Genomic DNA, 25,724 nt, shown 5'->3' on the forward strand with positions numbered 1-25,724 from the left:
CAGAAAGTTAATGTTATGCTAACAAAATTCAAAGTCAGTAACGAACAGTAAACATAACCCGACAGGATGTTCAACAACAGGACAATCCAGCCAAGTCACTGTCCTCAGATCAGTGTTTTCACCAACAAACGATAGTCCACGTGTCCCCAGCCTGAGGACGAGTTGGATAACAACTGAGATGTCTTCATGGACCGCAGGCTGGCGTAGCGGTGACCTTGTGCGCGTTTGATGAAAACAAAGAGAGAAAGTAGGCCTGCATTAAATTGTCATCTATCAGTAAATTCATGTCAGAGTCAATCCATACAGAAAAATAACCACATTGCATTGATTTTTCCACCAACCACCTGTTGCGTCGTGCCCACACTGTCCCGAGAGGAGGTCTAATCAGAGTAAGTGGAAACACTTGACTGAGCCTTTTCGTAAGTCATTTCAGCACTTCCTGCACCTCTGCTCCTATGGAGCGCATACCGTACCACCATTTAACTACCTTCCCCGCAGATGTTTTTAGGTTCCCTCTGAAGCTGAAACGTGACTTTGCAGAGATGAGATGCATGATGAAGCTATGGATGAATATATATGGATGTTTTCAATCTGGCACCAGATGGCAAACGGTAACATGGGGCAGCCCAAACAGCTACACCATCAGCTACGGGCAGACAAATGCACATTTTGATAGCGACAGATGAAAAAACAAATCTTTTGTCGGCTGATTTGTTCAAGGAGACAATGTGAGAAGCTACACAGGAGAAGCTGACATTTTCCATCCAAGTGTTGTCCTGTTTTTTTGCAGGAAAGGCAGAAACGAGAGACACTGTATCTCACAAATCACAGTCCACAGTTCACAATTATCATCCTTATGGCCAACTTCACAATTTAACATTTAAATGTGTTTGCTAATCAAATTTGATGCATTAGTTGCAGTTTTCTAAGACACATTTCAGTTTAATCAACAATTCAGACTAAAATTAACTGAATCCCCAACAACCTGAGCACAACAAAGATTTCTTTTACTTTCTGTCATGTCTGTCTAATGCAGTGTGTGTGTGTGTGTGTGTGTGTGTGTGTGTGTGTGTTAATGCAAGGTGAGATGCTGATGCTGGTGTTGAGTGCGAATACTCAGACCTCCAGTTATCCAGAGGTTTCTCGTGGTTTCTTTCAAAAGATGTGAGATAAGTTTTTACTGCTGATATGAAACAGAACTCTTTAAGCTTTAACTTTTTGATTGAAGGTAGAGAAAACAGATAAAAACTCGTCCCTTACAGGTCACTTTTTGATCTTCAGTCTGTATTCCATTTATCACTGTAGGCATAAATAATCAAATTTAAGACTTGAAACCCTATGAATGTGCAAATTAAAGCAAAATTTGAGGTATTGAATGGATCCTGATGTTTTATTAAAGGAGGTCTGTTTAGTTTGTTTAGTTTATGGGACAACTGAGGCAATTTGTAGCTTTTTATGAGATCTGAGCTTATTAAGTCTGATGTTTATTCTCCATAAAGGAAAATTTTTCATTAAATCCTTAACGCAAGGTATTTTTTCCTGCTGCTTCATCATTTAGTTTTGTTGCACCTTTTATTTTCTTTTTTAATTAAGTTGATATCTCAAAAACAAGCAAACAAAAAAACAATAAATGCACCCAAACCAAAGTTTGACCAAAAAAAGAGATATAACAGAGAGGTCACAACCTGCAAAGGCTTTGCTCATTTGTTTCTTACGTGATGCACAAGTATTGAATTTTTTTTAAATTCATAATATTTAAAAATCTAACTTGTCAACACAGTGATTTTACATGCTGTTTCAATGTCCCGTTGTCATCAGAACTGTCCTCGTACTCGCAAACAAAATGAGGACGTGAAGAAGGTGTCTTTAATGAAGGCTACGGCTGCACGAGAGATGACTCAGTCGTAAAAAGTTGTTTTTGAAACCTGTGGCTTCAGAGGCTCAGCTGTGATCCAAACATCTTAACAAATTTTTCATTTTTAATTAATGTCAGTGTGCCATTCCAGCTCTGGAATCTATTTTTTTATAATGACTTTTGCACGCAGCGAGTTCACTCTGTCTTGGGTCGGGTGTTTTGACTCATCACTTCCTGTACAGAGACGATTTCCCTCCAGCGACTGTGCAGCCGCTGAATTTTTATTTTGGACAAACAGGCAGAAGCACAGCCTTCTCAGTGGGGACAGTATGCTTTGTTCGGCTAAAGACACACACACACACACACACACACACACACACACACGCTCACACACACACACACACACGCTCACACACACACACACACACACTCTCTCTCTCCCTCTCTCTCGTTCAGAGTTCAAAGTTCAGGACTCCTAGTGGTTGCATAAGCAGGGCTTCAGGAGGTAATGGAGGGTCTGCATTATCAAAAGTGTTTAAGTCATCCTCCAGACTCTCGTAGCACACACACACACACACACACACACAGGTTTAAACTAGCTGTTAGGTGGATGCTTTCACTGGTCTCTGCTGAGAACACATCCACTTAATGGGTTTCCGGTGCCTGTTCGCACTTCTCCTCACACGATGTATAAAGTGCTGTTTGGTTGTGATTTCTCGCAGTGAACCAACCGAGCGCAGTTTCTGGATGGCCTGAAGTAAATCCAGGCCAACGAGCATCAGATGTTTTGTCTTTCTGTAACCTCTAAGTCAAACCAAGTTGCAACCTTCACACTGCAGCTGGTAGGTTTAACTTCCCTGAGTTTCTTTTTTCCCCCTCTCAGGTTGGGATCTCATTGTTTAGGTTCTGCACGAAGAGCAAGGATCACAACTTCTCACTTTGTGGTACAAAATTTGCAGAGTGACTCAGAAAACTACGTGACCTGTGCTCACGGCTACACATTTTGACGTCAGAGTACATGGGAGCGATTTGTCAGTCCAAACCAATCAAAAAGCTGGTGATGCCTGTGAGGCACATGCAGCACTCAAGTCAAATGGCAACAGGCAACGGCGTCTGGGCTGCCAGAAAAAACAAAGGAAGAAGAAAAGTTCATCCACGCAAAGAGCTGCATTCATTCCCCTGCCTCCACCCAAATATCAAGCAGGGATGATTACGACTCACAAATGTTGTCATGTCACCAGAGACTGTGACATCGGTTTTACCCCCTCGATCCTCCTCCTCCTCCGTCCGGCTGGCTGCTTCTCCAAGTGAGGATGATTCTGTTAACTCCTTTGCAGGAGTGAACAGACTTATTAAGGGGAGGATGTGGGAAATTGAAATTGTTGAAACTTAACGCAGACCCGCCAGACCTGAAAATATGAAAACGTTAAACGTTACTTAAGTCTGTATTCCTAGCCTCAGCCTAAGCCGCAAGTGAGCTCTCTTTTTAAATGGATACTGAATTTGGAAAAACAACATCATCATCACAGATTGCTTTTCATCGCATTGTATTCTGATGAGCATTTTTGCTATTTTCTGACAAAGTTTAAAACAAAATGTTTTCTGACCTAAACAATAAAGCTGTCAGATTGTTATGTGACTGCAAGTTTGGCTCTTTTGCTCTCTGTTTTCAAGAGACAGCCTTGTCACGTGACTGACCACTAATGAAGCACTCGCCTTCCTTTGTGAGGAAACACAACATTTCACACCATTTTGAAAAACAATGTTGGTTCACTTTAGATATCTTGAATGTGTCACCCTGAGCTTTCGCGTCATCACTGGCTTCTATTCATTTCTGTGCTGTAAGAAAATCTGGCAGCTCAAACGTGATTCAGGTCTCTGGTCGTGGTGCAAAAGGCTCAGGCCAGTCCCAGATCCATCACAAGGTCAAACCATGCAGCCAGCCTGTGCGATGTGCTCTGCTGCTTCTTTCTCCTCACTACAAAGACCAGCCCGGCTGCCGCTCAACAAAATCCAGACTGTCCTGGCTGCACAGCGATGGAACGAGCGCCCCGTTGACATCAGGACAGCAGAAACTCTCATCTCATATTTTCTGTCACAGCCTGGAAACTCATCTGTTCACACTACAGCTGGGCCCATGAAGACAGCAGAGAAAAAAATATCTTATTGTAGCAGTCGAAGCAGTTCAGCCCATGAAGTTAATGTACTTGCATGATTCTTGCAGTTTGCTGTGAAATTATAGCATAAAACCAAAGGCAGTCTGCTATTTGAGTTTCATGTTGTATTGAAACTAACTGTATCTTGAAGATGGGGAGCATTTATGTGAACGTCCATAAGCTCTGCGTGATCGAACACAGTGAAAACAAAGTAACACATGCATATACAAAACACTGTCTGTGTGCGTGTTTAGCAAAGCAGCGTGAGCCTCTGGAGTTTGTCATGTTAGATTTAAGGAAAACACTGTTATTAGTACAGACAGAATGATGACAGAAATACTGGCCTGGGCCATCAGAGGTGACTGATGCTGTCAGTGTTTGCCACAGACTGACAGTGTAAAACTGGCACAAAGAGTTTGAATGAATACATTAGTTATGCTGTGCCTGATGTGCAGGTTGTTTCTCATTTCAGCGTTAAATTCTGCTTAATTCTCCACTTTATTGTGGTGTTTACTCCTAAAACTTGCATGTGCTCGCCTTGCTTTTCACTTCACACACACACATATACACACACACACCCACTTAAACGCTGGGTATTAGACTGCACACACACACACCAACTTGCCCAGCCCCCACCTCCTTCTGCCTTCCTGTATCTGCTGACTTTCTTCATCAGCAGGACATTTGATTAAGCATTGCATTGCATTTCGCATTGTGTCACACGGGATTTGGTTTTCTCAGCAGGTGAGCAGGTGAGCTACATGTGGAGGTTTGTTGTTCATACTGAAATGATGGAAACCAACACCAGGTGGTCTTACGAGCTTAAGAGAAGGGCAGAGCAATGGGAGACGAGTTAATTGATTTGGATGCATAAAAAAAAAAAAAAAAAAAAAAAAGTCAAATCACAAACTATCCTTCAGCGGCTGTTAAGTTACCAAAGCAGCCTTTTGTGGGAGACTCATGAGGTGTTTGCCAGAGCGAGCGAGCTGGGGACAAGGACAGCGTGTTGACACTGGGGTGTGCAGCCACAAATAAACAAATGTACGGTAAATCCTCTGTTGGAATAAATCTGATAATAAAGCCTTGTGCAAACTGGCTAAAGAAATGTGCTTTGTTTTAATAGCCTCAAAGGAGGCAGGTAATCCAGACATCATGGCTGCTGACACACTAAATATATCTGGGATCCTGAAACAATGAACAGACAACAGAGACGCCACCCGGGATCAAAAAGAGCCAAAAAAACGCAGTGTTCCAGTGGAGGAAACTGGTCGAAGGCTTCAGCAGAGATCAAACAGCAGCTTGGGGAGTATGATGCTTTTAGGAGACTGTAATTCTGGGACCAATGGGATGAAATTATAATTCCTCCCAGGCCAATTGTCACCAGTGATAAAGTAAGATACACATCAGAGACAACACAAGACTTCAAGAGTTTTCCAAAATCTAAAGTTAACAGGATCCAGTCCTTTTTTGATTTCTCTCTGCGCCACAAAATAGCCATTCAGTGAACAAAAGAGGGTCGATGGAGTATTGGATTTCAGGTCGTCTTTCTTTCTATAGCATGTAGGATTTTCTTAGCAAACGATGTATAGACTGACAGGGAAATGATCCCTGTCAGTCGTCACTTTTGACCAACTAGAGGAGACTCTGACCTCCTCTTGTAATGTCTTGTTTCTTAGCATTTTGTTGTTTTTGGGACGCTTCTGGTCATCGATGATTATTTCCACATCGTCAAATTCCGTCGACCTGGTAATAAGACTAACCAGTTCGTCAGACGGCAGTGCAGGGTCATATAAAATCTGACGCAGTAAATGTGACAGGTTCCTCTGTTTTGGACTCCTTGGCTCCGTTCCCTTGGATGTCGGTGGAGGAGCTGGAAATGGTCAAAAACCGGCGCAATTTTCATGTCAAAATTCAAGTAGAACCTGACGTTGGTGTGGATGTACTTCAACTCGGCAAATCCACTGAATGCCGCAATTGAAACGAATTGATTTTGGTTCCAAAATTGTGCTTTCAAAAATGCTAATTTGATCGGGCTTTGAGGCTACATTGCTGAGACCAACAAATTCCCATTTCAGTGGACCCAGAGAAGTGACAGAGTGAGCGGGTGCCAGTGCAGGCTCAGGACAACATAATCACAACGTTGCAGACTCAGCAGAACCGATTCCAGCAAACACAAGTGAAAAAACACTGAACTTGTGCAATAATTCTGTTGTTTTGTTTCTTAGTGTGAACCTGAGGCAAACACACACACACACACACACTGGGAAGTTTCTGTTAAAGACTGAGAGCAACTTTTTAAACTTACAAAGAGCTTTGAGGTGGAGAGAGCAGGAGAAGCTCTACAAAGGCAGATGCAATATCTGTTACGGTGGTTCCTCCCTACTTTCATCACCATTTTCACCTCATATTAGTGTCAGTTGTTGGCTTCACAGTAGAAAATTAAACATGACCACTGGACGAAAGAAGCATTGATGTCAACAGCCTCCTGATTCCCATCAGTCCAACCTCAGCTGCCACACGATGTCGTGGACGGCTTTACGACCGCACTGACCTTCAGGCTGTGTGAGGATTCACAGTGAAACTATTTGGAGAGCTTCGCTGTATTCAAAGGAAATCCCACAAATTAGACTGTCACTGGAATCTGCTCTGAATTTAGGAGTGAAAATCTTTGAGAAACCAGCGAATCAATTTTCTTTCTTGTTTTCACTATTAGATTTTGGAATGAATTCACAGACAGGCTTTCCACTTTAAAGGGACAGTTCACTCCAAACTCAAAAAAGAGTTTGCCTTCTCTTGAATATTATGGAACTTGATGGTACTTCACTTGTGGTGCTCAAAACACCAAAAACTACATTAAAAAACTGCACAGCAGTGTTTCCAGATGACCCTGCTGCTGAAGATAATCCACAGCAGTTTCATGTAGGAACGGCATCAACCAGCCACAAGATTAACACCACTGACAGCAGCCTCCCCCCAGCTGGACGACGTACCCCGTCCCGTTTCCAAAGCAGCTCAGGAATGTCTCAAGGAACACAACAACACCCTGCACACTCCCCAGATCTCAACCTGATCGAGAATCTGCGGGATGCACCAGAACAAGCCGAGTCCACCCCCCATGCCCATCCATGCAGGTGAGTGGGAGGCCCCACCCTCAGAGCACAGAGACCTGAAAATCCCCCCAGAGGTCCTGTGTCCCTCCCCCCGACAGGTCAGGGCTGTTTTGGCAGCACAAGGCGACCTACAAGACACCGAGCAGGTGATACTAATGTTGCGGCCGATGGGTGTATTTTCCGTCCGTATCACCATGCAGAAGGAAGCTTGTGTTTACTAAACGAGCTAATGTTACAGCTCAGCTGAGGAGGAAGCCGTTAACCAAAAATTTACCATACGTTTACCTGCCTCTCAAATATGTCATCCAGGTGAGTTAAATGATTTGGAACTTGGAACTTGGTTTCTTTTACTTTAAATGTGTTTTGTTGTGTTGTGCTTCAGGGAGGAAAGCTGCTGATTTTATTACAGCCAGTGTTAAGCCAACATCTCCAAAACAAAACTTATGTCATCACCTTCCTGCATCAGGTTCTGAGTAACTTTGTGGTGCTTTTGGGCTAAACGTCCCCTGGCAAATTCTCGAAATTTAAGACATTAAACATTTAAAAGGTCGAGTGAGCCAAAGCGTGCAAGCCAAGACACAAACAAATTTGACTGCAAGCTTATGGTGACTTATTAACTAATTGTGTTATATTTTGCTGATCGTACTGAGTCAGTTTACTGACATCTCTTTTCTCCTTGCTCTTCTTTTCTACTGCTTTTAATAATCACTTCATCACTCAAAATCTGTTGTCTGTTTAAAATTTATTTTTCTGTCATCTGCTTCAAGATAACAAAATATTTAACACAATTTAGAAAGGCTCAGCTCCCAAACCAAAGACGCTTATTGAGATTTCTGTCCCTGACCCAACGCTGCAGGTGAGAGGACTTTGGCTTTACAGCAGCAGCATTAACAGTAATCTGTTAACACAAACCTGCTGTCTGACACACTTCCTGTGGTTCATAACCTTCGTTTTGTTCCAGTTGTTGTGATGCTGATAGCTTGATGATGTGGTGACGACTCGAGCTCTTGGCTGCTAACCACACAGTAACTGTTAATTGCACCATCCCCTCGTGTCTGATTTACTGCACACTGTGTAGCTCCTCTTTTATGGAGCATTTTATTCTCCAGCACGGCAGTGTGATATACAGTCAGACAGCGCAGCAAAGATTTTACGATGTTTTCCTGTCTTTTTGGACTCGCCATTCCCTCAAAGGTCAGCACCGTCAAGATGGTTTATTTCACCTCCACAGTTTGCAAGGGTTGTATGGCAATTCCATTCAAATTCATAGATTTCAATATTTTGAAACTCATTTGCAGCAGCACATTTTTCCAAGCACAATTTCACTTCTTATACAACACGTTAAACCAAAATCTGTAACTTCACCAACATGTAAGCAGCATCACATTTTTAAATGAGCTTTGAGCAGCTCAGACCAAACACAGGAAGTGGCTGTAAAGAATGTCTGAATGAAGAGATTTACCAGCCTGTGTGTCGACACTGAAGAAGGCACGCTGCCCCCTGCTGGTGACCAGGGCGCAGTGAGACAAAGCTGATGGCCAACAGGAAGACGGTCTCACGGTGTTTTCAAGATTCAATTCAAGATTCAAGATTCAAGAGCCTTTATTGTCATTATGCAAGCATAACGAAATTTTGTGCAGATTCTCGGCTTAAAAGCACACTTATAAATAGATCACGCTGATTTGAGTATTTTGTGCATTTTCGGTGCTGCTGCCATTCTTTATTTTCACTGACATTAAACACACATTATCACGTTTGATATGAAACATGAGCCTGTCGTGACGCCCAACAGGATAATCGCCATCTTTACGTTTCTGTTTTGCAGGTCTGTAAACAATAAGGCTGGTGTTACTCTATAGTTATCATCATTAAATATGACTAAAACACCTGAATGAATGGTCAGTCTTTCCTCTTCCCGTCTGAAGCTATTTGTCTTTGCTTTCATAATTTTATTCACACTTTTATCAGCTATTCGTGTGTGTGTGCCCATGTAAAGCACTGCGCGAACCCGTATGCCAGAGGACCATGTGCGCACAGGGAAATTCAGATTTAAAAAAATTAAAAATTAATTTAATTAATTAAAAATTAAAATCGAGCGCACAAAACTTATGGCTGAGCAGATAAAAATCGATTCTGTGCTGGTAAAATATCTTCCCCCGCGCTCAGACAGACTGCTGCACGCTCAGTCCGCATCAGTCACGCGCGCTCGACTTCACCTGCGCGCTCGCTCACGTTTTGCACGTTTGCTCGAACGTGCGACGTAGCGGCGTGGGAAAACCGCAATGCACTGTGGGCTTTACTGGCAACTGAATAGCGTGTTTACGCCGGCTGCATGCGTGGCGCTGCTCTTTTGTCCTGTTGTTTTGTTTTAACAAGTTAAAACGCGGTGCGAACGTGCTGTGTCGTAAAAACAAACGATGGGCTGAGATGTTCACTTCTACAGCGCGTGGAGCGCGTGTAAGCGACAAGCTCCTGACCGAGCGGTGTGCCATCCTCAGTAAACGGTTACCGGGAGGTTTGGCTTTGGCGGACCGTGGATTTAACATCGGGGATGAAGCTGGACTGATGTGTGCCGAGGTGCAAAGCCCGGGCTGCACAAGAGGACGTGCTGGACCCGAGACCTGTGGAGGAGACGCGGCGGACAGCTCAGCTAAGGGTCCGTGTGGAAGGAGTTTGGGATCACATACTGCAGCGCACCGGTGAGCCTGCTGGCTCCACCTGAAGGTGAGGAACTTTCCTTCATTGACCACACTGTGACTGTGCTGTGCTTTCAGTAACATGTCTCCCAGTACTGTCATTAAACAACAAGGCCCTGCGATACCACACAGTGACTGACAAACAGAGTGAAGTGGAAAAACCAGACTGTGAACTGTATCTTATTCATGTATTTTCAATTTCTGTGGGTTTCTGGATATAAAACGAATGGCTGTTAATCTTCCTCTGCTTATTTCTATTCATCCTTAACATGTCATTGATATGTCAGGCGCAGGAAAACCTCCTCACCTGCTACCTGCTCTTATGGCGACAAACACCGGGCCTGCACTTTACAAAGAATGTAAATGACCCCACAAAAGGTTCATTATTTTAGGTGAATTTCCTTATTAATATAAAGGTTGATATGCATTCTATTTTTGATACTGCATTAATGTTTTCTTATTAGCAGTAACTTTGGTTAATGTACAAAGGAATCATATGCTTTTGTATGCACTGTTGAAAGAGGAACTTTTATTTTGATAGGCTTGGTGTCGGTCTACTGCGCATGCTACAGGAATCTTTCGGTTGGGCTACAGCGCTCATAAGAGATAGTCACATAGTGCAACCTGAGCTAATGTTTTCAGTTTCTGACCCGTAATGAGGCACAAACTCTTACGGTGGTTTTAGTTTATGCAATATTCAATGTACTAAGTTGGAGTGAGAAAATAAAAACCATAAACTTAACCAGCAGTTGAAGATCATTACCACGAAAATTACGGGGTCCAGTACAAAGAAAGTTAATAAAACTTCGCCTGATGCTGATAATAAATATTGTAGTCCAGCAGCAGTATATGAAACTATATTCCAACTACTTTAATTGAGCCATAAGAAGTCCTCTGTGAGACCATGTGCCGTTTACTCAAGCAGTAACTGAACACTTCTTGTTTTAGTCTTTTCAGTTTATTACAAACATTCTTGTGCAGTGCAGTGACGCCGTTAAAGTTCCAGTAACAATACAAAGACTGCGTGTAAACACATAAATATCGCTGCAAATGAAGTAATTCCTCAATTCTTCGCCGGTGTAATAACTAACGGAGGACAAGCTCAGCTTCGGACAGTCGCGGCATTAATGTCCACTGTCCAGTCAGCGTGCTCATATGGATCGATTCCGCCACTTTTACTAATTTTTTAGAGGAACAGGGTCCAGCTTGTCTCGGTACGGTCCAGTTTTCCATCCTCCCTCTCTGTCGCAGCACCGTATCTAACGCGAAGTGATGTAAACAAAACACTTTTGCCTGCAAAAATGGCGACCGCGTCACACAATGCATTGCGAGATCACGTGCCCCCATAGAGTTTTACTAAGACCGCAAGTTAACGAGTCTTGTTAAGCTAACAGCAGAAAGCTCGTCGCTAAAAATCCAGTCGATTCTCTTTGTCGAGGCATTTAATGCAGAAGTAGTTCCTTCAGCGTGTAATAAGATTTTGGTTCGCGAGTGGTGGTACAGTTCGACACGTGATCGAGCTACACCAATAGAGTAGTCGCTTTATGTCAACAGAACGCCAACATGGCTGCCTCCATGGTTTTATTCAACGTTACCGCATAAAAAGAAAAACAGCCGGAAGTCCTCTGAATTGGGCCGAATGGATTCTAAACAGTGCTGCACACGTAGCCGCGTCCCTTTAGCTGTTAGCTTAACAAGACTCGTTATTTTTAATGAACTAAATAGCGTGTAGCCCCCAGACTGCGGAGCGGAAATCAGTTTCTGAGATTGATTTATTTATTTGCATTTACATCACAAATAGGGACAATTGAACACAAGAATCAACCAATCAAGGACGGAAATAAGCAACCGAATAAAACCATTAAACAAAAGAGAAGTCATACTGAAGAACAGATAAGAATAAACAAAAAGAGACACAAAGGAGCAAAGTTCAAGACATTAGAAGAGCAAGAATCGAGAAACAGACAAGAATATTTTATTATTCTTTTGGTTTTTTCTTTCTATAACATTCAGTGACCTAAAGTAGTTGGCAAAACTACACAAGAACACCGTGAAAGAGGGAAGGCTTCCTTTCCATTTGCTAGTATGAATATGATATTTACCCATAATAATAACAAGATTGATAGTATCGGAAATGTTTGCATCCAAGTTGTCCATGTAATAAATAATATCATTGTAGGAAAAAAGGGGTATATTATCCATTTTCAAAGATAACCAACTTTGGATTTAAGACCAGAATAGATAAATGTTCAATAGTTTCAGCCTTTGAAGAGCAAAAGACAGAGCAACAGCAAACTTAAATCTTCTACGCAGGAAGTCACTAGCAGGGTAAATTGCTGATTCTCTTTTAAAATGGGTTTCCTTAACTTTAGGAGCAACTGGGCAAGTTATATGAAAAGAAAGGGCCTGTCTCTTTAGGGACACCTCTGTGTTATTCTGAACAGAACATGAATCAAAATCGCCAAATATTGTTTGTTTAAAATGTAGACTTATTATTTTGTTGTTGTATTTTTTATCCAATAAATTAATGTCACCAAGTTTTAGAGTGCGCAAAAAGGGTGTAGTCGACAAAAACTGCATGCTGTTGTGAATCAGTTGGATTAAAGGAATAGGAATTGCTTTGCAGATCTTTTCATACCCTTTTTTGAGGTGACAATGTTATACTTTGAGGTGAAGTCTTCAAAGGAAAACAGTTGTCCGTCTGGTTTCAGTAGATCATAGACAAACATTACCCCACTGTTACACCAATCAGATTTGAATATGGAATTTTTTGTTTATGGTAATAACCCTGTTGTTCCACAGCAAAGAGTTGTGTGGTGAAAAATTCTGGGTAAATATCATCTTCCCAAACTGCAGTGCTTGTTGGTGAAAATTGGATAGTATTACAGTAATTTTAGACACCTCAGAGGCGCATTTAAGCAATAAATCAATTCCTCCAACCTTATTAAAAATTATTAAAACTTAAATTGTTATGGATATGGTACCATATAGAAGAGGACTGAGACATACAGTCTTTCAACCATTTTATTCTAAAAGATGCAATTACAGATTCAAATTCTATGGCTTTCAATCCCCCATTAGCATAATCTCTAACCAATATTTCTAAGACTTTTCTTGGTTCATCTTGCAGTCCAGTTAAACTCTATGGTTAAATGTCCCACTTGGATGCTGCGATGTGATTGGAGCATGTGATTGGTTGACCTTTGTGGCACATTTATAACGTGCAAAACTTGAGCAAGCGCCCAAATGAAGTTGAGCGCGCGTGGCTGAGGCAGACTGAGGGGAAGTCGCATTGTGAGCGTGCAGCAGTTGTTTTGTGTTAAAGGGCCACAATTTTGAAGTCAAACAAAGGAAACTTATTTAGCCCTAATCAGCCTGTTATTGTTTAATATTTTCACATTCTTACAAATAATGTTATTTCTGTTAGCTCTAAAAAAATGTTTTTAAAAAAGTAATCGCTCTCAGACTCCTGCCAAGAAGGCACTTTACTGAGGAATTAATTAAACCAATTTTCTTTTCCCTTCTTTTGACAAAGAAGTTTAGGCTGTTAGTCACCGTTACTGAACAGGGCTGCCAGCTCTCACGCTGCACGTCCATTTTCACAGTTACTTATCACATGGTAGAAATACTCAAAAATATTACACTATAAAAGCACGGCCATTAAAATATAAAGTCGTGAACGTAGTCATTATGGAGAATTTCAGAACACTGTATATTATACACGTGCAGCTGAGAAGCACAGGACCCAGTTGAACCACTTAATGTACTACCAGGCCCGAGTAGCTTAATCCAGAAAAACACATCACAATTACTTAATTAGGATTAGGTTATAAAACACACATTTCTCTCTGTTCAAACATCTCTGAATCATGTTTTACAGCTTAGTCCATGCTTAACCCAATCAAGCAGACTTTCAGAGTGGCTCTGAAAATGATTTAAAGTGCTTACATCTGTATCGTATCTTCTCATCTGACATCTGGTCTGTGTTTTGTCAGATAACTCGATTTTTATAATAAAATAGAAGCTCTGATTGATGCCCGAAGGACTCGTACAGTAGACGATCTTATCAAAGCTGGGGATCGCCAGACCTGTTTGGGTTGTAGGGCCAAGTGGCAGCTTCCTTTTCTTTTCAAGATTGTTTTGTTGGGCCTTTATCCCCTTTATTGGATAGTTGGACAAATGAAAGGGAGAGAGCGAGAGGAGGGTATGACAAAGCCAGAAGTGAACCAGTCACACAGTGAGGACGGGACATGCGCCTTAAGCATTTTGCTCCCAGCAGCATCCTGATGGTAACATATGACTTCAGTGCCAGTACAGTATTCTCTTAGCTTGGCCCGACTAATTCACCAATACAAATTCTCCTCTTAGTTTCAGTTTCCAATGGGGCATTATCAACATTCGCTGAAAATGCCACAAATGTGACGTTCCCGTTCCATCGCAGCAAACGCACTCTAAGATTAACAGTTGTGGTTGGCCTGTGACAAACCAGGATGGAGGGAAATCTGTCTGAAGGGGTGGGGAACCACACACATCTGCCAGTTCATGAGCTTCCAGATTCATCTGGTCTGGCAGGATAGCATTTCCTTACATCTACATTTTTTTAAAACATGTTCTTACTCAAGGTCATTGCTGATTGTCAGATAAAGAGTCACTTAATCAACCCTCAGGATGCTGTGGAAAAATGAGAGCACTTTGCCTGCAATATTGAGACACAAGATAGCTCAGCTGTCAATCAAGACATTTCAGGGACTTTTCAATGGCATCAATAACCAATTAAAATCAAATTTACAAGATGAACACTAACATACATCAGTATGATGGAAAAAAAAAATGATGTGTATCTCAAGTTTTAAATTTGGTCAAAGTCTGCTAACTGCAAATCTGCTAACATGGTGTGAGGGGTGGCAGTTCAGGTCCTATACTGGAACCCCACACCAGGGGGCGAGCCAGATGTTTGGCCTTCACTTTTGGGAAGCTTTTCATGTCATCTCTCTTATATATACAGTCACTGGCTGTACCACAGGACAATGAGGAGAAACAACCCAGAGTCAGCATGTTTTTTTATTTTTCATGAGTCAGACAGTTTCAACATCAGTCCATCGTTTAGAAGCCGCTGAATGCTGTACTTCAGGCTGCAACCATTGAGAACCGTGGCCACCACATTAACATCTTCCTGATTGGCTACAGTGAGAAGTTAAAAGGAACTGGGGAGGGGGAGGGCCATTGCACATTTTGGCCCTTCAAGTCGATTAAGTAATCACAATAAGAAAAAAAAACTAAAGCAACAGAAAGAATAAGACTATTTTTATGTCAGGCAAAAACATGATGTGCTTTGGTGGTTGCTTTGGCAGCAGTGCTTCTCTTTACTCTTGAGGCGAGTAATTTGCAACCAGTAGCACCAAGCACTTCATGAGGATCTTCAGTATTATTGCAGAGTTCAAGTACAGTTTTCACAAAGTGCTAACAAAGGGGAAGCATTAACACAGTGGAATAAGGCCGCTGTACACTAAACCGTTTGCCTCGTTAAGATACAGAAGAAAAAGTCGTTCTGTCACCTTCCAACTCGAGCGACGGCGACACGGAGAAGAGAGCTCAGATAGAAAATCATCAGGGTTTATTTTATTCCATGAACGGAGAGGGAATGACATAAACAACAAGAGGAATTTCTTTAACAGCCACAGTAGCACTTGATGGTGTTTCAGTAGGGCACAGATGAGAAAGAGAGGAGAGAAAGCCGAGGACCGAAGACGTTGGCGTATGACAGAGCAAAATAAGTTAGAGATGTGACGTTTTCAGTTGAAGTACGACGTTGGACGTCATTTTGATTTGTAGGGTAAACGCAGTTTTCCGGAGGAAGCAATTTTGGCTCTGAAGTCCTGCTTCAAAAAGAAATTTGTGATTTGCCACCTGTTTGGACGATTCTGTTTGAATTCACCTTAAAGTAAAGCAGAACAAGGTGCTGGTTCCAAAACTTGAGTCATGCCAAATCACAACACAGGATACTTTTTCTGCATTTGAATTGGGAGTCTACTTTGGGTGGAAGAAAACAAAGCTGTCTCTGAATCCCTGAAAAGCTGACATTTCAAGTACAAAACCAAAACAGCGCCCATAGTGCAACCTCAAACTCTCAAAGTGCTCCCACCCAACAAAAACACCAACACCCTTCTAGCCACAACTCCTGCTCCTTCTCCCTCCAACCCAGCAGGGCAGGGGGCTCAGTAGCGATAGTGGTCCGGTTTAAAGGGCCCCTCCTTGGGCAGACCCAGGTACTTGGCCTGCTTGTCAGTCAGCTTGGTCAGCTTCACCCCCAGTTTATCCAGGTGGGCGGCTGCCACCTGCTCGTCCAACTATTGAGACAGAGAGAAATGAGATGGTGCCAAGTTAATTAATGCCTTAAGTAATGTACTGCATAAATAAACCAGTATTGTAGTGTAGCTTCTGACCTTCTTGGGCAAGAAGTAGACGCCCACAGGGTATTTGGAAGTGTTCGTCCACAACTCGATCTGAGCCAGAACCTACAGGAAAGGACGTGAGATCGTTTCATGGAGCAGCTATGCATGTGCATTAATATGTCAAGGCTGAGAAGTGAAAGCCTGTCGTCTCTGGCTCGCACGAAGTCACAGTACCTGATTGGTGAAGGAGTTGCTCATGACGAAGGATGGATGTCCCATGGCACAGCCCAGGTTGACCAGTCTTCCCTCAGCCAGGACGATGATGTGATGGCCGTTCTTCAAAAGGTAGCGATCGACCTGAGGAGGATTACAGGTTCTGTCACCATTCAGATACAAAACAGACTCGGACTGATGTAAGAGAAGCAAGCACACACCCAGCAAGAATACACACAAGAGATTTGAATACATTCAGCCTGAAATAAATTCGGTACAAAACATTCACTTTTCCTACCTGTGGCTTGATGTTGACCTTTTCCGCAGCGTTTTTGTTGAGCCAGCTCATGTCGATCTCGCAGTCAAAGTGTCCGATGTTGCAGACGATGGCGTCGTCCTTCATGTTCTCAAAGTGACTGAAGGTAAAACACACGGTTAGCATGCAGCTCGAGTTCAATCACAACCGGGAGAATTCAAGCATGCTGAATTTAACACTGAACTTACTGTCCCAGGATGATGTCTTCACAGCCAGTGGTGGTGACGAAGATGTTTCCTTCCTTACAAGCCTCGTCCATGGTGGTAACCTCATAACCTACAGAGCAACAGAAGAAGTGAGCTTTATACTGTGGGCCACTTTGAGGTACCTGGAAACTTTCATTTTGAATTTACTATATAATTAGGTATGTTTTACTCGTTTGACACTGCATAAGTGTTTTCTCTAGGATGTTCACAATTAATTAATGTTAATGGTATAAGTATTCCATTGGCCATCATGACTCACCCTCCATGGCGGCCTGCAGGGCGTTGATGGGGTCGACCTCTGTGACGATGACGCGAGCGCCGAACCCATGCAGAGCCTGGACGCAGCCTTTACCCACATCACCATAACCTGCCACCACAGCAACTTTACCGGCGATCATCACATCGGTGGCTCGCTTGATGCCATCGATGAGGCTCTCCCTGCAGCCGTAGAGGTTGTCAAACTTGCTCTGCAGGAGTCAGGGAGATAGAGAACATGTTCCATTACATCTTATTCCACAGGATGTCAGGCCTTTTCCAGACACAAAGGAGATGGACTGATCCCTCCGAGGGGCTGGTGTCAAATTTAAAGATTTTCCATAAATTTCCATGTCAGGACATTCTCATGACCTCTAGTTCATTCAGTTTAGCTGTATAATTGCAGCACTGGAAGCACTTCACTCAGTACTGCACTGCACTGCGGTTATTTCAATAGATCTACTATTGAAATAACCGCAGTGCAGTTGAGTACTGAGTGAAGTGCAAGAAGTCAGCTTGTAGTTATTAAAAGAAAAGACATACATTTGATGTCATTAAAATGTACTCACTTGTGAGGTCAAGTCCAACATGCAACTCTCATTCATGGTATTTAACACTATTTCTTTATTATTTAATGGCCCCACTGATGAGGATTATGATACATCTCTCACGCCACAGGAAGCAGCTGAAGAGGGTTAAAGGTCGAGGTATGTTACCTTTGTGACAGAGTCGTTGACGTTGATGGCGGGCACTTTCAGTTCACCCTTTTTCAACATCTTGTACAGGTTGTGGACACCTGTAGTGGTCTCCTCTGACAGTCCACGGATACCTGAAATTATACGTAATTATAACACTTTAACAAAAATACTTCACTTGTTGACAGAGACGCAGCACAGGGCAAGAACTCAGTAGTGTGTGCTTACAACACCGTCCATAAAGAACACAGTCAGTACACAGTGAGTGTTTTAACTGTTGGTGGTGAGAATCACTCCGAGTCCTCTGAGCGTCAGAGTCTCAGTGCAGACTACCACCAGTTTGTCTCTGCCACCTTATGACACAGCTGCAACACTGACAGTTGGGCTGCAACGCCTCAAGGGGCAAAATATCCAGTTTGTCATAGCTTCAAGAGGCACCCATATGAACAAGGTGTCATGAGAAATATCTCACCTCATGTAAAAAATAAATAAATCATTGACTAGAAAAGTCTTGTCAAGTCATGTTGTCTTCTGGGGTCGAAACTCTACTGCTGCTTTAATATTTAAACGTTACAGAGTGGGAAAATCATCACCGGCCACTTCGCACTGAATGATGGGACATCTTCTGGTTAGAGCTAGTTTCCCAGAGCAGGTACTTCTGAGAAGAACCCCAAATGTTGCCTGATTAGCTACCAAACTGAGCTGGATCACGGTCAAATAGTGTAACCCAATCCACATTAAAGATCTCGCGACATCTTAGATGATAAAAATCAGAATCTGCAGGCCAAAACACATCGAGGCCACGCGTCACAAAACCCTTCCCAACGTGCCAGTGATAAAACGGCAAGATGCCACATATTCTTATCAATGATGTCAGAACAGGGCAGAAAATAAACCTCAAACCGACCTGCCAGCAGTTTGGGATACTTCTGGTGGACCATGTTGGTGAGGTCTCCTCCATCGTCCAGGATCATGTTGAGGGGCTCGCCATCTTTGAAATACAGAGTCTGCTCGATGCACCATATGTACTCCTCGTCGGTCTCACCTTTCCACGCGTACACTACACAAAGAAAGGAAGCAAATGAGCGAATATGAGTCTTTCTGAGAGGCAGGTGAGATTATTCTCACCTACAGGCAGTCAGTCCACAGTGTTGGTGGTGAGAATCACTCCGAGTCCTCTGAGCGTCAGAGTCTCAGTGCAGACTACCACCAGTTTGTCTCTGCCACCTTATGACACAGCTGCAACACTGACGGTTGGGCTGCAACGCCTCAAGGGGCATTAAATCTTTGGTTATCCAATATTTGGTGATGAACATCCTTCCCTTTATTTTTTTCCTTGCTGGACACTGGAATCTTTAAACTGTGTTTTGCTTTGACGTGACGACAGAAGCTAAAACACTAACAGTTGGCTCCCACTGCCAAAATCTTCTTCCGGCTTGAATGCATTGCACTTTAGGCCTGTCATAATTCTTTTACTTGCAGTAAATATCTTGTTTACATGAAAGCGATCATCCCTGCCAACCTGCATATTGTCAATTTTGGCAAAAAAGAAGAGGAAAAAGAGATGGGTTTTCACATTTTCCCCAGTACGATATGAATATACTCATTAACAATAACAGATGCCCCTTTACGCAGTGTTGTAAGCATTAAACAGCCTACTGATGTGCAGAAACATGACCATCACCAGGTTTTATAATCCACATAAACATGGAGGTGGTGTGTGTTACCTGGAATACCAGTCTTGGCGATGGCGGCAGCGGCGTGATCCTGAGTGGAGAAGATGTTACAGCTCGACCACTGAACCTGAGGAGGAGGAGAGAGAGCATCAGAAAGAGATTCATGTGATTTAATTCCCAAAGATTATATAATCAGCTCATATTAGAAGGAAGCATTTGAGGCAGCTATAATCCACACTCATTTGAAACTCTAAATAACTAAAAACTACCCAGCGTGTTAACATGAACTTAACTAATGTGGTAATGGAAGGATTTCTGTAGCAACTTAATTCTATAAAAGTTAATAAATAACAGCTTTGTGGCCATGCGTACGCGCAACTGGTTTTCTATCAAAATATAAAATATCAGAAGGCTGCCAAAAAGATCATTAGTCATGCTGTATCATTATATTCAAGATAAGTCAATCCAAAGTCCAACTCGGAAGTCTTATAAATGATGTCAAAAGCAAAGAGAATTAGGTTGTGTCTTATCAAAGTTTTATCCCTGCCTGGCTGATTGGGCAGCCATGACAGTCACTGGGTACTTTAAGATGACAGCTAAGGTGCACTCTGTGTGTTAAAGTGTTGGTGGTGTGTCCCATGTTATTTCTGAAAGCAGACATGAATGACCTGCCACTGCACTATGAATCCAGTCAACACATGCTGCTGCCCTCTAGTGTCCAAAACTCTGCACTGCAGCATTAAAGAAATCACAGGGAAATCTGACTGCTTTCCAGCTGTATGAGAAAATGGGTTTGAGAGTGAGTTATCACAGCGTCACCACCACAGAGAGAGAGAGCGAGGGAAGTATAATCAGTGGGCTGAGAGAGCAGTTATTTATTCTCTTTTGGTTCTCAGGGTTGCAGGGTTCCCACCAGGCCAAACCAGTCCTGGTCAGACAGATAAAAACTAACACGATAACAGAATACACTGGCCTTGAGGCAAACTGAGAGACAAAATCCCAGGCTCGCCAACAGTTTGTTACAACAAATAGATCAATGAACTTGTCCTCTCACACAAACTGCTGCTGCGGTGCACTTCAGCAACACAGAATTTGACAGAAGTTACACTGAGGAGCTCCATCTGTCCAACAGAAGTCATAATGCATTAGCAGTAAACCAAACTAATCTCCCTTCTGATGTAGAAATCTGTACATATTCACAACAGCTGATTTGTGTAATATCTGATAATCCATTGGCCTGTAGTTCCCACAAGCTATTTATGATGGTTTATATGAATGAAGAAAACTAAGGAGAATGAAGACTAACTAAGCCAAACACGGACCTGGCAGTGGACGTTCTGTTTCCTGGAGAGGTTTAACTATAACAAAAGATGTTACTGGAACAACAGTGTCAACACAGTCCACAGTTCGTGAGAATGCATGATGGGCCCTCCTAATTTAAAAATAAATAAATAAATCACTGCTGTACCCAATCATGGCACCCAGAGGTTTTACATATATTTCATGTGTTTAAATTCAGGCCTTTAAGACAAAGAGTTACAAGTTTCTAATACACCGTATACATAACATTTTATCTAGCATCAAATCGAAATAATGTTTGTTTTTAAAAACCAATCGCTGTAATATCTTACCCTTTTATCCTGCACTCTATATTCTACTGCTACAGCTCTCAAATGTAGCGAAAATGAGATTCTTATCAACATGACTATTTGATTAACAGTTTAGCCTTTTAGTTTTCTTATTCATTTCAAGAAATATATAAGCAAGTTAACTAAATGTGCCTGCATCTGTTCTCACGTGAACGTTCACAGTCGAACACAGAATGTGTTAATACAAAGGAAAAGTTTTTTTGTCTTCTTCTGAAAGCCATGAATGATGATTGGACGCTCTCTCTCTCTCTATGACTAAACAGTGAGGAACGGCTGGTAAATGTCACCTCAGCTCCGAGGGCGGTGAGGGTCTCGATGAGCACTGCAGTCTGAAGAGTCATGTGCAGGCAGCCGGCGATACGTGCGCCCTTCAGAGGCTTGGACTGACCGTACAGCTCCCTCATCTTCATCAGACCGGGCATCTCATTCTCTGCAATGTCAATGGCCTTACGCCCCCATTCGGCCAGGCTGATGTCAGCTAGGAAAGACAGGCAGAAAGCAGGAAGTTAAAATGTGTTGTTTTGATTCTGTACTCAGCAGATTTGCCCCCCTCCGCCCAGCTGTCTATTCGCATTGTTATTCACTGCTGCTTAACCATCATTTTCCCCCCAAAACAATCATGAAATATTAGCAATGACATCCTCCTGAGGATACAAGTCAAGTTTCCAAACAACAAAATCACTTTGTTTAAAATGAAAATGAGCATCACAACTTGCAAACATCCCTAAACATGACTGAAGAAAAAGACACCACACAGATGAAATTATTTTACGTCCTAACACACTTAATAAATTCTTCCCTAGAAAATCAGGACGTGCTCTCTGCAAATCAGCAAATATGCTGTAGTTTAAATGGTGAAGTCTCAGATAAGCATGATGATATCTGCCAATGTTTCTCCTGATGCATGCAAACTACTGTCATTTCTCATACATGAGAACATAACTTTCTCCCTGATAACTACAGTATGAAGTTGCTGTACTGGGAAAATTCACCCCAACACAGCTGTCTGTACAGCCACTGCTGTCAAACAGGAGACTTTTGCTGCTGCTGTGGTTCACCTGCATGTTTTTGTGAGTTTGATCTTTACAGGAGAGAAGAACACGAGCTTATTAAATCAACTGGAAAAACACTGGAAACACTGGAAAAGGGCCAAATTAAACAATACTTTATGATTTATTCGTAATTTAAAGTGCAACAGCAACAGGTTATTGAAGGTTTATTTCTTAAACTAGTCAGAAAAGTCTGTGACAATGAAAGAAAGTTGAAGTGTTGTTAAAAAACTTCTAAGGGGCTTCGGTTCACTGCCTATTAAATAAAACACACAAGTCATTAAAGCGACAGGATTTTCTAGCAACACCAAGTTCTCGCTTTCACTTCTTGTTTCTTTAGCAGCACTTTGTACCTCTGATGCATCACACAACCCAAACTGCTGATGGTGTCCTGATATGGAGCCAAAACCCTCCCTAAAAACCAGGCCACCAATCCAAATACCAGAAGCACTAAGGCCACATATGTAATGAGAGAAACCGTCTACATCATCAAGTAACTACACTGATCAAGAAACTGAGTGACTCCCATTAAGGTCGAGAACGATCATCTCAAGTTGGAACCCACATCTAACACAATACAAAGAGCAGAGCTACAGCTTTCCCACACCACCTGCTCTTCATCTTCTTTGTCTGCTAGAAAGCAGGGTCTGACTTTTTAACTGGACGGCACAATAATGTGATTCTGTAGACCCAATTTTTTTCTCCATTAAGCCCAATCATCTTGTTGAAATCAATGTCCTGGGGAGACAGAATGTAAGAAAAATATCAGATATGGATTTTATCAACACCGTGTTACACCACAAATTTCTATAATTCAGCTTGGAGATTATCACAACCCAACACATACTAATTCATCAGAAGTGAGGCACACCGTTCCCTGCTGCGAGCTCCATAATGCTGAAGGTAAACCTCAGGGCGCAGGGTGGAAGTCCCAAAGTACAGCCCACCTTGCACCACTACCACAGAGGCTGCAGCCTGTTCAAACACACCTCAGCCGGGCTAACCGCACTGAACCGGCACTGGGCTGAATGACCAACCAGAGGGGGTCACGGACACAAGTTCACACTGGGGTCAAAGTGGTGCACAGAGTCAAAGACAGTGGCCGAGATCTCTTTGGACAGGGGCGTATTGTGTGGTTCTATATGACTACATGGGCAGGGCACCAACTCTGGCAGACAGTGGAGATCGAATCCCATCTGAAACATTAAACGGTGGTATTAGTATTTGAAGTGCAGTTTTACATCAAAGACATGCTATAGTTTATGGCCACAGATATGAGTGGCCTCGTGACTGAGGCAAACCTTATGCCAACAGGTCAAGTCAGGCCAGTCTTCCGAAAGGTTCAAAACCACTCCTGCATGTAAGACACACTGTCACAATTAAAACTTAACAAACCTACTTGAAAAATAAATAAAACATACTTAAACAGCAAGTGATACCTGGCATCAATGGAATATAGGGCTTTCTGCTACAGTCATTCTCATTATCAATCAATCTGTGAAGTATTTCAACTTTTTTTCAACTAATCTTTTAGTCTATAAAATGTTAAGAAAATCCGAAAAAAAAAAAAAAATCCACATCAGAAAGTTATTCGAGCTGCCAATTAACATGTGTTAACATATATGTAAATCAACAGATCATTTTATCTATAATGGAATAACGCCAATAAACACAATAAGCATTAGTGACTCTACCAATAGCTAAATATTTTCTAATAAAATGTTATTGATTGTATTTCCACCCTGAGCTACAACTAACCCGAGTAATCCAAACTGAAATTGAAATGGGGCAACACTGATCCACGGACAGAATGTTTCACATGTTTTGTTGTAAATGAGTCACAATGCATTAACTGACATATGACGGACACAGTCACCAAGTTGGACTCTGAGTTGATACCTTGATTATATGAAGCTGGTGAAGAATGTGTAGACTTTGCCCCACAGCTATCTGAAACCAGGATATTGTTTAACCTGTTCTGCTTCTAACCAGCTGCTTCGTACGTGCAGCAGTCAGACTTTTACCAGATGACAAACTCAGCACCACAAATTTACATGAATTACCCGACAGGTTCAGCTGCAGTTTGTTTAAAAATCTCTAAGTGCATATTTAATTTCTCAACCAAGTTAACCTTCTCTTCATAAGAATGATCCATTTCTGGGGTCAAACAAAAGCAACTTGAGCAAAACAAGACGATTTTACTAGAATATCAACTTTTAAACAACAACGTTTAAATCGAAGTCATTCAGCTTTCAAACGTGTTGCATGGAAACACCACGTGCAGTGCTAGCATTACTACGGTATGCAAGTTACATACAGTGCGGCTCGGTCTCTGCCTGCTCCTGTCACTCATGTTTAAGTTGGCTGCAGGCATCATGGGAAATGCAGTTCCCAAACGCAGTCAAACCGGGGAGCCTAACGCCGCCGGCTTATCTTATAAACTGCAACACCCAGCGGCTGTTGAACTGGTTCTTCTTCACATCGCAGCCCATGCTCGAAGCTTAGTATGACTGGTACATGTCGATTCATTCTCTGAACCGAGTCAACTGCGATCGTCAGAAAGCGGAACCATACAAGCAACAAGCTAAAAGGACGGTAACGAACAGCAAGCACGACGAAAGCCTTGATACATGTCAACAACGCCGCGCAATTTACCACATGCTAGCAAATTAATGATAGCAATGACACAGTAAGCAAAACGCTATAAACCACAGAATTATAAAACAAATCTGTATAAAACATTCAACCACATTTGTTTTGTTACGTGAGAAGATGTTAAGCTAAATACGTCTTTAGGAGCCGTTACCCAACACGCATGTTACCACACACTTCACTGTATGCTAACTAGCAAACCGCTACTCGACTTAAAAAAAACTATACTGCAAGCATGTTTAAAATGATGAATCTTCACACTCACCAACTTTGTAGGAAAGTTTCTCAGACATGGTCTTTCACTGGTGTTTCGTCCCGGGGAGGTTGAGCGGAGCGGCGGCCTGGCCCACGGACAGAGGCAGAGAGGGAGGGACACAAACATGACGGTTCGCTTTTTATCGCCGGAGCCACATTCAAACCAGTTTACACGACAGGGCGGTTCAAAATGCGATACATACTGGACTCCTATTGGCCACACAAGCTCCCGCCCCGCGCGTGAGCGATCTGATTGGATTGTGGTTGCGGTTGGGACTGACAGCCAATGATAAGTTGAATCGCAGTGTGAGGGGCTCGAGGGCTTGTAGTTGGAACAGGTTAGGTGTGGACGCCGCTGGCAAATTGTGTACGTTGTTTCCCATTCTAAATTACACAAGTTAAATAAGCTATGATAACAGAGTCCCAGTGTTGCTCAGGGATAGCACAACAGAATAACTGAAATAAACTTTCATATTCATAATGTTTTCATTAGTGTATAATTCTTGAATTTCCCTCGGGATCAATAAAGTATCTATCTATCTATCTATC

At 42.4% G+C, this 25,724-nt stretch overlaps 1 protein-coding gene and 2 non-coding genes across 3 annotated transcripts; all 3 read right to left on the minus strand.

The window, feature by feature from the left end:
* Positions 1 to 14,859: 14,859 nt before the first annotated feature.
* On the minus strand, positions 14,860 to 25,344 carry ahcy (adenosylhomocysteinase). The gene is made up of 11 exons (XM_046384987.1): positions 25,186 to 25,344; positions 21,507 to 21,697; positions 19,622 to 19,697; positions 18,802 to 18,954; positions 17,916 to 18,028; positions 17,204 to 17,411; positions 16,927 to 17,014; positions 16,721 to 16,838; positions 16,444 to 16,566; positions 16,261 to 16,332; positions 14,860 to 16,164 (listed from the first exon to the last, which is right to left on the minus strand). Exons 1-11 carry the CDS (start codon positions 25,211 to 25,213, stop codon positions 16,033 to 16,035), a joined length of 1,302 nt encoding a protein of 433 aa, XP_046240943.1. The 5' UTR covers positions 25,214 to 25,344; the 3' UTR covers positions 14,860 to 16,032.
* On the minus strand, positions 18,168 to 18,301 carry LOC124057204. Its single transcript, XR_006843079.1, has one exon. It is a non-coding gene; the product is annotated as a small nucleolar RNA SNORA17 (small nucleolar RNA).
* Positions 19,042 to 19,175, minus strand: LOC124057205. The gene has a single exon (XR_006843080.1). It is a non-coding gene; the product is annotated as a small nucleolar RNA SNORA17 (small nucleolar RNA).
* Positions 25,345 to 25,724: the final 380 nt, after the last annotated feature.

Source organism: Scatophagus argus, chromosome 3 (genome assembly GCF_020382885.2).
Source record: "Scatophagus argus isolate fScaArg1 chromosome 3, fScaArg1.pri, whole genome shotgun sequence".
Classification (NCBI taxonomy): domain Eukaryota; kingdom Metazoa; phylum Chordata; class Actinopteri; family Scatophagidae; genus Scatophagus; species Scatophagus argus.

Bases quoted from the DNA above. Each gene is read 5' to 3' on its own strand.
- ahcy (XM_046384987.1), bottom strand. From the start codon at position 25,213: ATGTCTGAGAAACTTTCCTACAAAGTTG. The intron at 16,333-16,443 runs GTACTGTGACTT...CCTTTCCTGTAG, and splicing joins GCAACTCCTTCACCAATCAG to GTTCTGGCTCAGATCGAGTT. The intron at 16,165-16,260 runs GTCAGAAGCTAC...CTGTCTCAATAG, and splicing joins TCTACTTCTTGCCCAAGAAG to TTGGACGAGCAGGTGGCAGC.